The following is a 13,833-nucleotide window of genomic DNA, read 5'->3' on the forward strand; positions in this document are numbered from 1 at the left end:
GGTGATGGTGATTCAAGAATAATCTATTCTTCTATTCTTAGACAATGTAACATTTGAACCAATTCTCTGCACAAATGCTTTCTCTCCTACATCTTCTAATTTCCAATTTTCTTATTCTCTGCAAAATGCCTTTTACAATAATGTTATTTTTGTTTTGTTTCGTTTTGTTTTTGAGACGGTGTCTTGCTCTGTTGCTCAGGCTGTAGTACAATGGCACAATCTTGGCTCACTGTGACCTCTACCTCCTGGGTTTGAGCGATTCTCCTGCCTCAGCCTCCTGAGTAGTTGGCATTACAGGCATGCACCACCACACCTGACTAATTTTTGTATTTTTAGTAGAGACAGGGTTTCACCATGTTGGCCAGACTGGTCTTGAACTCCTTACCTCAAATGATCCGCCTGCCTCGGCCTTCCAAAATGCGTTACAGGCGTGAGCCACTGTGCCCAACCAAAATAATGTTATTTATTTAGTATTTAATATTAAAAGATTTCTACTGGCTGGGCGCAGTGGCTCACACCTGTAATCCCAGCACTTTGGGAGACCAAGGCAGGTGGATCACGAGGTCAAGAGATCGAGACCATCCTGGCCAACATGGTGAAACCCCACCTCTACTAAAAATACAAAAATTAGCTGAGTGTGGTGGCATGTGCCTGTAGTCCCAGCTGCTTGGGAGGTTGCAGCAGGAAGAATCACTTGAACCTGGGAGGTGGAGGTTGCAGTGAGCTGAGATCGCACCACTGCACTCCAGCTTGGCAACAGAGCAAGACTCCGTCTCAAGAAAAAAAAAAAAGATTTCTACTGTCTCACCAATATAACCATTTGATCTCATATTATGTTTAAAAAACCCCTTTTTTGTCATATTTAAAGTTTTATTAACACAAAAGTTAGGGTGATGAAAAGATAATCTCTTTCTTCACAAAGTGTGAAATTTCTATGGTTTGTCAGAGCTGTGGAAAAGCCCTGTTACCTTCCTGAGAGTTGGATGCTATTCCTGTTAGATTGGGGAGAATAATATCTATTATTGCTGGTATTGGGATTTTCTTAATCATATAAAGTACAGTGAAAGCAAATATATCTATGTCCCTCTCATCTGGAACCTTTATGAGATGGATCACCAGTCATTCATGATATTGATTCTTAAGTAAGCTCGTATCATATTATCCTTTCTACTTTAGAATGCGTGTTTTTCCCCAGTCTAGAAAAAAATCCAATAAATCATTAACTTCAGAGAAAAGTGATGTATTAAGAAAAAATAGAAAATATGGTGGCGAAACTCATATGTGAGAACGCTGGATGAAAATACTATTTGCTTTAAGCTATTAAAGTTTTTTTTCATGGCTCTTGCTCCCTGTGCTTTAAGGTTTTTGAAAGGAGGCAAAGTTAAATCCATCCATATCACAAATCTCTCAATTGTTCAATATCCCACTTATCAATTAAAAGAATAGGCATGCCTAATTGATTAGTAAGAATTTGGCTCCTCCACCTCTGTTCTTTTGGTCATGGAATGCTTAGAATTGAAGAAAAGGTAACTGACAGTGTGCAGAGAGAAGGAAGAGGCCTCGGAGTAGGTGCTCAACAAAATCTAATTGGATTGAGAAAAATCGTAGATTCTTTGAAGACTACATGATTTTCCTTTTGATTAAGGAAAATTGTTGGAACACAAAAGCACAAGTAATAAAATCTTTGTTATGATAGAATGTAGTAATCATGCAGAAACTCATATAAAATAAAGCGTTGGCAAATAACCTTTAACTCTCTAATGGCTTTCAAAACTTTCCCAAACAAGTTCAATTCAGGCCAGATTTTAATGAACCCCCTTCGTTATGCCCCCACTTGATTAATTTCCTTTCCCTTCTTCTTACTATTTCAGACTTTCATCCTCTCTAGGCAGACAAAATCATCACCATTTCTTTCAAATAGCTCCTTCAAGTGTAACCTAGTTGAACTAACTAATTCACAGTCTTTTATCTGCCAGTCTGTTTTATTCCCTTATCTCCACAAAGCCTTTCCTGACCTAGGGAATGGAACCTTGGTATCCTTTCCCGGACAATTTGGACTCAAAGATATTTACAACAAGCAAGCAAACATAAAAGATTTCTAATTCCCTATGGCAGCCCTAGAGTCGTCTGTAAAATTTCCAAAAGCTGAGCTGGAAAAGCATGCCAAGAGAGCACAGCCGGCCACGGTGGCTCACGCCTGTAATCCCAGCACTTTGGGAGGCTGAGGCGGGCAGATCACTTGAGGTCAGGAGTTCAAGACTAGCCTGGCCAACATGGTGAAACCCTGTCTCTACTAAAAAAAAAAAAAAAAAAAAAAAAAAAAAGTAGCCGAGCATGTTATCTCAGCTACTCGGGAGGCTAAGGCAGGACAATGGCCTCCCAGGAGGTGGAGGTTGCAGTGAGCGGAGATCACACCACTGCACTCCAGAGAGTGAGACTCTGTCTTAAAAAAAAAAAAAAATAGAGAGCACTGAGCCAAGGGTGGAGCAGGAGTCTGATTCAGGGGAGTGGGAGAGGCTGCATGAAGCAGGAGCGTTTCATGGAAAGCCTTGGACTTGCCAATGGTTGACAGACATGGCGGGAGGGAACTCAGAGCATAGTTGTCAGGTAGGGGAGTGGCAGTGCTGCAGATTGGAGAGGGACAGGTTCTGAGAGCCTGTCTTCCTAGGTGTGGATCCTGGCTCTGATACTAAATAGCTGAGAGACCTTGGGCAAGTCCCTTAAAGTCTCTAGGTCTCATGGGTGGGTATATTAGTTCATTCTCACACTGCTATAAAGATACTACCTGAAACTGGGTAATTTGTAAAGAAAGGAGGTTTAATTGACTCACAGTTCTGCATGGCTGGGGAGGCCTCAGGAAACTTACAATCATGGTGCAAGGCAAAGGGGAAGCAACCGAGAGAGAGCATGGCAGCAGGCAAGAGGGAGAGCAAGCAGGGGAAATGCCAGACACTTATCGAGCAATCAGATCTCCTGAGAACTCCCTCACTATCAGAAGAACAGCATGGAGGAAACCACCCCTGTGATCCAATCACCTCCCACCAGGTCCCTCCCTTGACAGGTGGTGATTACAATTTGAGATGAGATTTGGGTGGGGACACAGAGCCAAACCATATCAGTGTAAAAACCATATCACTTTGTAAAAAGTTATGTGGGCTCACTTTAATACAGGTCCCGAAAGAAATACTTTACCTTTTAATGCTATCCTTTTATTTAAAATTATGTAAATTTTATTTTTTTTTAGAATCTTGAACTCTCCGGGGAGAAGGTATAACTCTGACTTCCTAAAGCACATTCAGGTTCACTTAATATTTATGACATTGATGTGCTGTGACTATGAAATAAATTCAGCATTTTCACCTAACTTAACATTTTAAAAACTTGTCTTCATGATTTCGAAGGTAGTGGCTTTTTAATTTTTAATATTTAGTAAAATGTTTGCTTCATAAATGTATCCTGACCATATTTAGATGGTTTCCTAATTCTAATTCTATTCCTAATTTAAGTAGCAGTTTTTCCAAATAATAAAGCTCATTATCTCCTCTGTGAATCCAGATTATTTTGAAAGTTTTAGCTCTTGTAATAGGCAAGAGAATAAAATCTGTAAACATAAATATTAAGAAATAACAGGCAAACTTACATTTATTTGTAAATACTATCATTTTAAAACCCAAACCCAAGCGTTTTTAGAAATGATTAGAACTAAGAGAATCTGATAAAGTGGCTGGATATAAAAATTAATAATTTCTTTCTTCTAGGAATAATAATTTAAAATGGAAATTTTTAAAATAGTGGCAAAATTATAAAATGCCCAGGAATAAATTTAACAAAAATAGTACAGGATATAAGTAAAGATAAGGATGTAGTTTTAATAACAGACAACTTTTCTATACTATTCATTTAAAAAAACTTCCTGTCTCCTGAATTGTAAAATCAACTAGTCATATGTTAATAATACCCTATCATCACTTCTAATTAACATTGTATGGGAGTTCTTAGCCTGTGAAATAAAGGAAGAATTTTTAACAGGTGTAAGTATGGGAAAGAAAGAAAGAAAGCTTTCATTATTCACGGACATAGAAAACCCAAAATAGTCTTCAGAATAACTCTTAGAATGAATAAGTGAATTTAGCAAAGTTGCTGTCTGTACTATCACTAGAAATATAAATTTTATTTCTATATAACAGAAGCAATAATCAGAAATTTAAAAAAATTAAACTCTCATTTATGGTAGTACCAGAAAATTCACATGGACATACAAAGGACCTAGAACAGCTAAGACCATCTAAAAGGAACAAAGTGGAGGGACTTGAACTTCTACCTATCAAATCTCATTAAAGAGCTACAATAACACTGCATGAGATTGCAGTAAGTATAGATAAATAGAGTTAGAGAGGATAGGTAGGTAGGTAGGTAGATAGATAGTCTCTATATATTTATAGAATAGAAATGCTCTCTCTTCATCTATCTGGACTCTCTGTTGTATTTATATATAATAAGTCCAGGAAGAGATCCATACATATGCAATCCCATGATTTATGACAGAGGTAACTCATCTTTTCAATAAATGAGTTGGGTCAATTGGATATCTAAAAATAATGCACCTCAACCCTTACTTTACAGAATATACAAAGTGAATTCCAAATTGATTGTGGCAATAAATGTGGAAGATAAAACAATAAAGCTAGAGGAAATAATAAGAGATTGTCTTCATGACCTTGGTGTTAGCAAAGCTTTCATAAATAGGATGCACTTTTGAAAGTACCAATCATAAAGAAAAGACTGATGGATTGGACTATATTTTAAGATACCATAAAGAGGGCAAAATGGCAAGCCACAGAGTGGGAGAAATTTTTATATATATCCCAACAAAGGACCTGTTTCTAGATTATATTAAGAATTCTGTATATATGAACGAGAAAAAGACACCTCAATATAAATTGGACCAAAGACTTGTACTTCAACAGAGTCCTATACTTAAGTTCAGTGTTACTAGTTTTCAGGGATGTGACATTAAAAACATAGTACGGTGGTATATGACACGTGCAAAACATACCGGAACAGCCACTGTTTTAAACAGAAATTGTCAGAGTTTGTGAAGATGTGGAATAACTGGAGGTGGTGGAAAATATAAATTAGAAAATTGTTGAGGTACATTATTTTTAGATATCCAATTATTTTTAGATATCAGCTTAAAGAGGAATATACATGTACCTGGTGTATATGCCTAATAGAAATGTGACATATATGCATCAAAAGATATTTTTATTCATAACACCAAAAAATTGGAAGTAACTCAACTGGCCATCAACTGGAAAAATGAATAAATTGTTTTACATTCATACAATGAAAACTATGTATCAATAAGAACGAACAAACTATTGCTTCATTCAACAACATGGATGAAACTCAAAAAAGCCAGACAGGAAAGATTACATATTGCAAGATTCTATTCATATGCAGTGAAAACAAAGACATATATATACACACACCTGGTCAGTGACTAGGAGGGAGCACCAGGGAGACTCCTTGAGTGCTGACCATGTTCTATTTCTTGACCTGGGTGATGATTACATGAATATATTCATTTTGAAAAAAAGTGTATATGCAAGTTGCACATTTATGACTTCTCCTCCTTTTCTGTCTACAAGTTATAATTCAATCAGAAGAATTTTTACTTAAAAGAATTTTTACTTTTTACTTAAAAGAATTGTGTTTGGCAAGAGGAAAATATAGAACACTGTATTTTAGCATGATAGAAATAACTAAAGTTTGAAGCATCTGACTTGTCTACCAATGGGCTTAAAATGCCTGGAATGTCTAGAAAGGAAGGCATAATAACACAAGGGTCGGTTCTGACATTTTAGGGTAGTTTGTGTTCTCCTGAGAACCAACAAGGATTAATAACTCCTGGGTGACAACTGCTTTATTTTATCTTTCTAATCTGTTGCTTTCACTCGTGGCCTCCATAAATAAACTAAGCAATTAATCTTCATCCTTTGACAAATGACCACTTGTCTCTGGAGGCTCAATGACAAGGTCAGAGACCAAAATGCTCTATTTGTATCTAGTATATAAATTATGTCATGAAGATAACCTTAATGTTAAGTAAAATTAACGTAGCCACTTTATTTTTTTTAAAAAGCCATTCCTATCTTTAACATGGAAAGAATTCCACAATGAAAGCAGTAGAGCACAAAAGAACATACAAATATATTCATGCTAATTATTATTTCTTTGTTTCCTACCTTGATTGTCTGCTAAAAGGATTAAGTCGGACATGAGATAATTCATGACTATAAAATAGGTGGACTATTTAGTGCAATTAAGTAGCAAAGAGATACAACCATAATAATCATGGTAAACACATATAATTTCAACATATTAATAAACCAGTTAACATTAGCTTGCCAAAATTTTTCTTGTATTTTTCTGAATAAAAAATAGTAGCGAAATAGCAAAACGACAACAACAACAACAAAGATGTGTAACATTCTCTAATATATTACCTTGAGTGTAGGGAAACCCTCATATATTGCTGGTTGAAATGATAATTGCCCCAACATATTTGGAAAGTAATTCTGGCAATAAATGTTAAGGTGTAAAAGGTAAATGGCATATGACTAAAAAACAACTTTAGAGAATCAATAGTACAAAAATTGAAAGCACTTGTATACAAGAATATATATAAATAAGCAAGCATGTATAAAAACTGGAAAAAACCTCTATAGGGAATGATTGTATAAATCAGGATACAGCCAGTCCATGAAGTGTTAGGTAGCCATTTAAAAGGATGTGTTCAATAATGATAATCATATGTAGCCTTTATTGAGTCATCATTGTATGCCAGGTACCATTCTATGTTTTATTTGAATAAACTCATTTAATCCTTGTAACAAGATGATATAGGAACTATTATAATGTCTTTTTTTAACTTTTATTTTAGGTTCGGAATACATGTGAAGGTTTGTTACATAGGTAAACTCATGTTATGGGGCTTTGTTGTACAGATTATTTTATCACTGAGGAATTAAGCCTGTATTAGTATGTTCTAAATAAATACATATCTAAGACTGGATAATTTGTAAAGGAAAGAGGTTTAATTGAATCACAGTTCTGCAGAACCAGGGAGGCCACAGGAGATTTACAATCATGGCAGAAGGGGCAGCAAACATGTCCTTCTTCACATGGGGGCAGCAAGGAGAAGTGTGCAGTGAAGTGGGGGAAAAGGCCCTGATAAAACCATCAGCTCTCATGAGAACTCACTCACTATTACAAGAACAGTATGACAGTAACTGCCCCCATGATTAGATTACCTCCCACCAGGTCCCTCTCACGACACATGGGGAATATGGGAACTATAGTTCAAGATGAGATTTGGGTGGGGACACAGCCAAACCATTTCATTCTGCCCCTGGCCCCTCCCAAATCTCATGTCCTCACAATTCAAAACACAAATCAGGCCCATCTAACAGTCCACCAAATTCTTAATTCATTCCACCATTAACTCAAAAGTCCAACTCCAAAGTCTCATCTGAGACAAGGCAAGTCCCTTCCACCTATAAACCTGTAAAATCAAAAGAAGGTTAGTTACTTCCTAGATATAATGGGGGTACAGACACTGGATAAATACACCCATTCCAAATGGGAGAAATTGGCCAAAATAAAGGGGCTACAGGCCCCATGCAAGTCCAAAATCCAAAAGGGCAGTCATTAAATCTTAAAGTTCCAAAATGATCTCCTTTGACTCCATGTCACACACCCAGGGCTTGCTGATGCAAGAGGTGGGCCCCCACAGCCTTGGGCAGTTCTGCCCCTGTGCGTTTGCAGGGTATAGCCCCCGTCTTGGCTGCTTTCATGGGCTGGTGTTGAGTGTCTGTGGCTTTTCCAGGTGCGCAGTGCAAGCCGTCAGTGGATCTACCATTCTGGGGTCTGGAGGATGGTGGCCCTCTTCTCACAGTTCCACTAGGCAGTGCCCCAGTGGGACTCTATATGGGAGCTCTGACCCTACATTTTTTTTCTGTACTGCCCTAGCAGAGGTTCTCCATGAGGGCCCTGTCTGCAACATACTTCTGCCTAGACATCCGGCATTTCCATATATCCTCTGAAATCTAGGTGGAGGTTCCCAAACCTCAATTCTTTAGTTCTGTGCACCCACAGGCTCAACACCACGTGGAAACTGCCAAGGCTTGGGGCTTTCACTCTCTGATGCCATGGCCTGAGCTGTACCATGGCCCCTTTTAGCCATGGCTGGAGCAACTGGGAGGCAGGACCCCAAGTCCCTAGGCTGCACACAGGAGGGGCCATCCTGGACCCGGCCCCTGAAACCATTTTTCCCTCCTAGACCCTGGGCCTGCCCCGAAGGTCTCTGACTTGCCCTGGAGCATAAATTGTGATGTTTTCTCCATTGTCTTGGTGATTAACATTTGGCTCCTTTTTACTTATGCAAATTTATGCAGCAGGCTTGAATTTCTCCCCAGAAAATGAGTTTTTCTTTTCTATTGCATTGTCAGGCTGCAAATTTTCCAAACTTTTATGCTCTGCTTCCTCTTGAACACTTTGCTGCTTAGAAATTTCTTTTGCCAGATACCCTTAATTATCTCTCTGAAGCTCAGAGTTCCACAGATCTCTAGGGAGGGCAGGGGCAAAAGGCCGCCAGTCTCTTTGCTAAAGCATAACAAAAGTCACCTTTGCTCCAGTTCCCAACAAGTCCCTCATCTCCATCTGAGACCACCTCATCCTGGACTTTATTGTCCATATCACTATCAGCATTTTGGTCAAAGCCATTCAACAAGTCTCTAGGAACTTCCAAACTTTCTCACATCTTCCTGTCTTCTGAGCCCTCTAAGTCTCTAGGAAGTTCCTAACTTTTCCATATTTTCCTGTCCTCTTCTGAGCCCTCCAAACTGTCCCAACCTCTGCCTGTTACTCACTTCCAAAGTCATTTCCACATTTTCAGGTATCTTTACAACAGTACCCCACTTCTGTTACCAACTTACTGTATTAGTCTGTTCTCACGCTGCTAATAAAGACATACCTGATACTGGGTAATTTGTAAAGAAAAGAGGTTTAATATACTCACAGTTCTGCAGGACTGGGGAGGCCTCAGGAAACTTACAATCATGGTGCGAGGGGAAGCAAACACATCCTTCTGCACATGGCAGCAGCAAGGAGAAGTGCAGAGTAAGGTGAGGGAAAAGCCCCTTATAAAACCATCAGATCTCATGAGAACTCACTATCACAAGAACAGCGTGGAGGTAGCTGTCCCCATGATTCAATTACCTCCCACCGGGTCCCTCCCATGACACATGGGGATTATGGGAACTACAGTTCAAGATGAGATTTGAGTGGGGACACAGCCAAACCTTATCAAACCCAGTACCCAATAGTTATCTTTTCTGTTCCTCTGCCTCCTCCCACCTTCTACCCTCAAGTAGACCCTGGTGTCTGTTGTTTCCTTCTTTGTGTCCGTAAGTTCTCATAATTTAGCTTCCACTTATAAGTGAAAATGTGGTATTTGGTTTTCTGTTCCTGCGTTAGTTTGCTGAGGATAATAGCCTCTAGCTTCATCCATATTCCACAAAAGACATGATCACGTTTTTCTTTTATGGCTGCATAGTATTCCATGGTGTATACGTACCACATTTTCTTTATCCAATCTGTCATTGATGGGCATTTAGGTTGATTCCATGTTGATATGATTTGGCTCTGTGTCTCTACCCAAATCTCATCTCAAATTGTAATTCCCATGTGTCAAGGAGGGACCTGGTGGGAGGTGATTGGATAATGGGAGTGGTTTCCCTCATGCTGTTCTTGTGATAGTGAGTTCTCATGAGATCTGATAGTTTAAAAGTGGCTCTTCCTCCTTTGTTCTCTCTTTCCTCCCACCCCGCGAAGAGGGTGCTTGCTTTCCCTTTGCTTTCTGCCATAATTATAAGTTTCCTGAGTCCTCCCCAGCCATGTGGAGCTGTGAGTCAATTAAACCTCTTTTCTTATAAATCACCCAGTCTCAGGCAGGTCTTTATAGCTGTATGAAAACGGACCAATACACATGTCTTTGCTATTGTGAATAGTGTTGCAATGAACATTTGTGTGCACATGTCTGAAGTCTTAATGGTAGAATGATTTGTATTTCTCTGGGTGTATAACCAGTAATGGGATTACTGGGTCTAATGATAGTTCCACTTTTAGCTCTTTGAGGAATCACCATACTGCTTTCCACAATGGTTGAACTAAGTTACACTCCCACCAACCGTGTATAATGTTCCCTTTTTCTCTGCAACCTTACTAGCATCTGTTATTTTTTGACTGTTTAATATAACAGGTGTGAGATAGTATCTCATTGTGGTTTTCATTTGCATTTCTCTAATGATCAGTGATGTTGAGCTTTTACTCATATTCTTCTTGGGTGCATGTATGTCTTCTTTTGAAGTGTCTGTTCATATCCTTTGCCCGTTTTTTAGTGGGATTGTTTTTCTCTTGTAAATTTGGTTTCAGTTCCTCATAGATGCTGGATATTAGACATTCGTCAGATGCATAGTTTGTAAATATTGTCTCCCATTCTCTAGGTTGTCTGTTTACTCTTATAGTTTCTTTTGCTATGCAGAAGCTCTTAAGTTTAATTAGATCCCACTTGCCAATTTTTGCTTTTGTTGTGATTGTTTTTAGTGTCTTTGTCATGAGACCTTTGCTCATTCCCATGTCCAGCTTTGTATTGCCTAGGTTGTCTTTCAGGGTTTGTATAGTGTTGGAAAGGCAATACTATTCACAATTGCCACAAAAAGAATGAAATACCTAGGAATACAGCTAATCATGGAGGTGAAAGATCCCTGCAATGAGAATTATGGAACACTGCTCAAAGAAATCAGGGAAGACACAAACAAATGGAAAAGCATCCCATGCTCATTGAAATGAAGAGTCAATATCATTAAAACGGCCATACTGTCCAGAGCAATTTACAGATTCAATGCTATTCTTTGTCAAACTACCAACAACATTCTTCACAGAACTAGAAAAAACAATTTTAAAATTAATGGAACTAAAATTATGGAACCAAAAGACGGCCTAAATAGCCAAGGAAATCTTAAGCAAAAAGAACAAAACTAGAGGCATTATGTTACTTGACTTCAAGCTACACTACGAGACTACAGTAACCACAACAGCATGTCACTGGTACAAAAACAGGCACATAGACCAATGGAACAGAATAGAGAACACAGAAATGTTGCCACATACCTATGACCATCTGATTTTCAACAAAGGTGACAAAAAAAAGCAATGGGGAAAAGGCTTCCTGTTCAATAAATGGTGCTGGGGTAGCTGGCTAGCCATAAGCGGAAGACTGAAGCTGGACCCCTTATTTATACCATATACAAAAATCAATTCAAAATAGATAATTTCTAGCTTATGCATGTGGAAATTAAAGTTCAAACAGATCAAGCATTTTACCCAGTTTCACATAGCTGGTAAGTGGTGAGGTCTGAATTTGAAACAAGCAGTCCTACTCCAGAATGCACGTTTTTGTTTGTTTGTTTGTTTGTTTGTTTGTTTGTTTGTTTTGAGATGGAGTTTCACCCGGGCTGGAGTGCAATGGCATGATCTTGGCTTGCTGCAACCTCTGCCTCCTGGGTTCAAGCAATTCTCCTGCCTCAGCCTTTCGAGTAGCTGGGATTATGTGCACCCACCACCATGCCTGGTTAATTTTTTGTATTTTTAGTAGAGACGGGGTTTCACTGTGTTGGCCAGGCTGGTCTTGAACTCCTGACCTTGTGATCCTCCCACCTTGGCCTCCCAAAGTGTTGGGATTACAGGCGTGAGCCACCACACCCGACCCCAGAATGCACACTCTTAACGCTATGTAGTTATTCTGCCTCCCTGAATTGATTAAGGAGGGATTTGTCTTACATATTGCTAATTGAAAAAGCCAATAATGGCAACCTAATAATTCCATTTTTTTAAAAAAAGAAAAAAACCATCTGGAAGGATACTCTCCAATCTGGAAACATTGATTATATTAGGATTGATCAAGGAAGGGAGAGATTATTAAGTTTTTATTTATTCACCTCCCTATTGTTTGCAGTTATAGAAACACTGGAATACTTTATCATTTTTTTAATCCAAGAAAGTGACAAAAAAGTTAACAAAAACCAGCCTCCAAATACAATACCCACATTTAGGTTCATTATGCTTTTTTAAGAATAAAATGAATGACTGGCTCATTTAACAAGTAGACAAGAAATTAATAAAAACTTGTTCTCTAATTTTTTTTTTACCAGGATTCAGACCCACAAGGCTGTAACTCATTGTGGTCATTCTACACAAGTATATACCTAGATTGGCATGAAGTGGGTCCCCAGCAAACATTTGTTTTCTTTCCGTCATTTTTGTTCTCTCTTCCCTGTCCTTCCCCCAATCAATAACCAGTTCTATGACCACAAAAGCAGTCTTTATTTTCCATTTTTCAGCCTGCCCAGGATGACTTTGGCTGTACTAGCTCTCGCTCATGATAACACGGTGCCTCTTTCAGATACACTGATCTCCAAACATAACTTCCTGGTGCATCCTTCTTCACTGTGTCAGGACTTATGCTCCAAATGAGAGAGGGAGATTTGCCAACTGGTCAATCTGTTATGCAGGAAAGCGTTTTATTAGGAGAAGGGCCAAAAGTCTTACATTTAGAACCATGTACAATGATTACCTAAATACAAATAGTCCATGTTTTTAGAAGTGTTTGCTGTTTTATAGGCTCATGTATGAATCTTAATAGGATGTAGAATGATATATGTGTCATTTCAGCAGTTTAGAGGTATGAAACTTTGTGCCTTACCTGAGACACACAAGTTAGCTATCTTTCATATAAAATTATTCGAAATTGCTATTTGGGTATTTTGAAAACTTTGTCAACAGTTTGAAACAATGCATTTCATGAACACTTTTATGTTTTTCCTCAGGTCCCATTTGATATCTCACTGCCATCTATATTCAATCTTGAGAGACTTTTTGATCTGGCTAATGGTTGCATTTTATCAGGAGGAAGCCTTTTCAACTGGATAGTGTCAATTATTCCCTGAATATCCTATACATGGTAACCTTATACAGGATTTAATTGTTGTTGTTTCTCTTCATTTGAGCTAAGTTTTTGGAACGGTCCTCTTATAACAACAAACATAAAATTGTTTTTTACACAAGCTAAATTTCTTTAAAATTATTATTTTGAGGAATGTCTTAAATTGTACCTGAATTAAATGACAGTGCTGCTGCTTATTAAAACTATCTTACAGAGCTATTCATAGAAAACAAGTTTATGCGCAGTGCAACTGTTTTCACGTTTGGAGTCATTTATGTTTAGGTTGTTTTTGGACAGGTCCATAAAGCAAGATTGGATTAAACCAGTGGTTCTCAATTGGGAGTGATTTTGTCCATTAGGTGACATTTGACAGTGTCTGGAGACATATTTGGTTGTTATCACTGGTAGAGTACTAGTGGCATCCAGTGAGTAAACATCCTACAACACAGAAGACGGCTCCCACAACAGAGAATTATCAAGCCCAAAATGTCACTAACGCTAGTCTTGAAAAACCCTCGATTAAACCCTGACATGTGATAATTTCAACTTTGGAAATTCTCTAAATGGCTTGGGAAAAAATCTGTAGCAAATGAGACCTTCCATATTTTATACTTCTGAGAGGCAATATTGCATAGAATTTTAGAGTGCCAGCTTTAGAATTGTATAGACCTGGGTTTAAATAGTAACTTTGCCATTTGCTAGCTTTGCTACTTTGGAGAATTAACTTAAATTCTGTAAGGTTTTATTTCTTCATCTGTAAAATGGGG

The 13,833-nt window shown here is 38.3% G+C and overlaps 1 protein-coding gene across 1 annotated transcript in view; it reads left to right on the forward strand.

Moving 5' to 3' along the window:
• Window positions 1-13,272, forward strand: part of CFAP54 (cilia and flagella associated protein 54) — a 372,948-nt gene extending 359,676 nt beyond the window's left edge. Inside the window, exon 68 of the mRNA XM_055357441.2 lies at window positions 12,951-13,272. Coding sequence (XP_055213416.1) covers window positions 12,951-13,070 — 120 coding nt within the window. The 3' untranslated portion in view covers window positions 13,071-13,272. The remainder of the gene's footprint in view (window positions 1-12,950) is intronic.
• The last annotated feature ends 561 nt before the right edge of the window (window positions 13,273-13,833 follow it).

This window comes from Gorilla gorilla, chromosome 10, assembly GCF_029281585.2.
Source record: "Gorilla gorilla gorilla isolate KB3781 chromosome 10, NHGRI_mGorGor1-v2.1_pri, whole genome shotgun sequence".
NCBI lineage: Eukaryota > Metazoa > Chordata > Mammalia > Primates > Hominidae > Gorilla > Gorilla gorilla.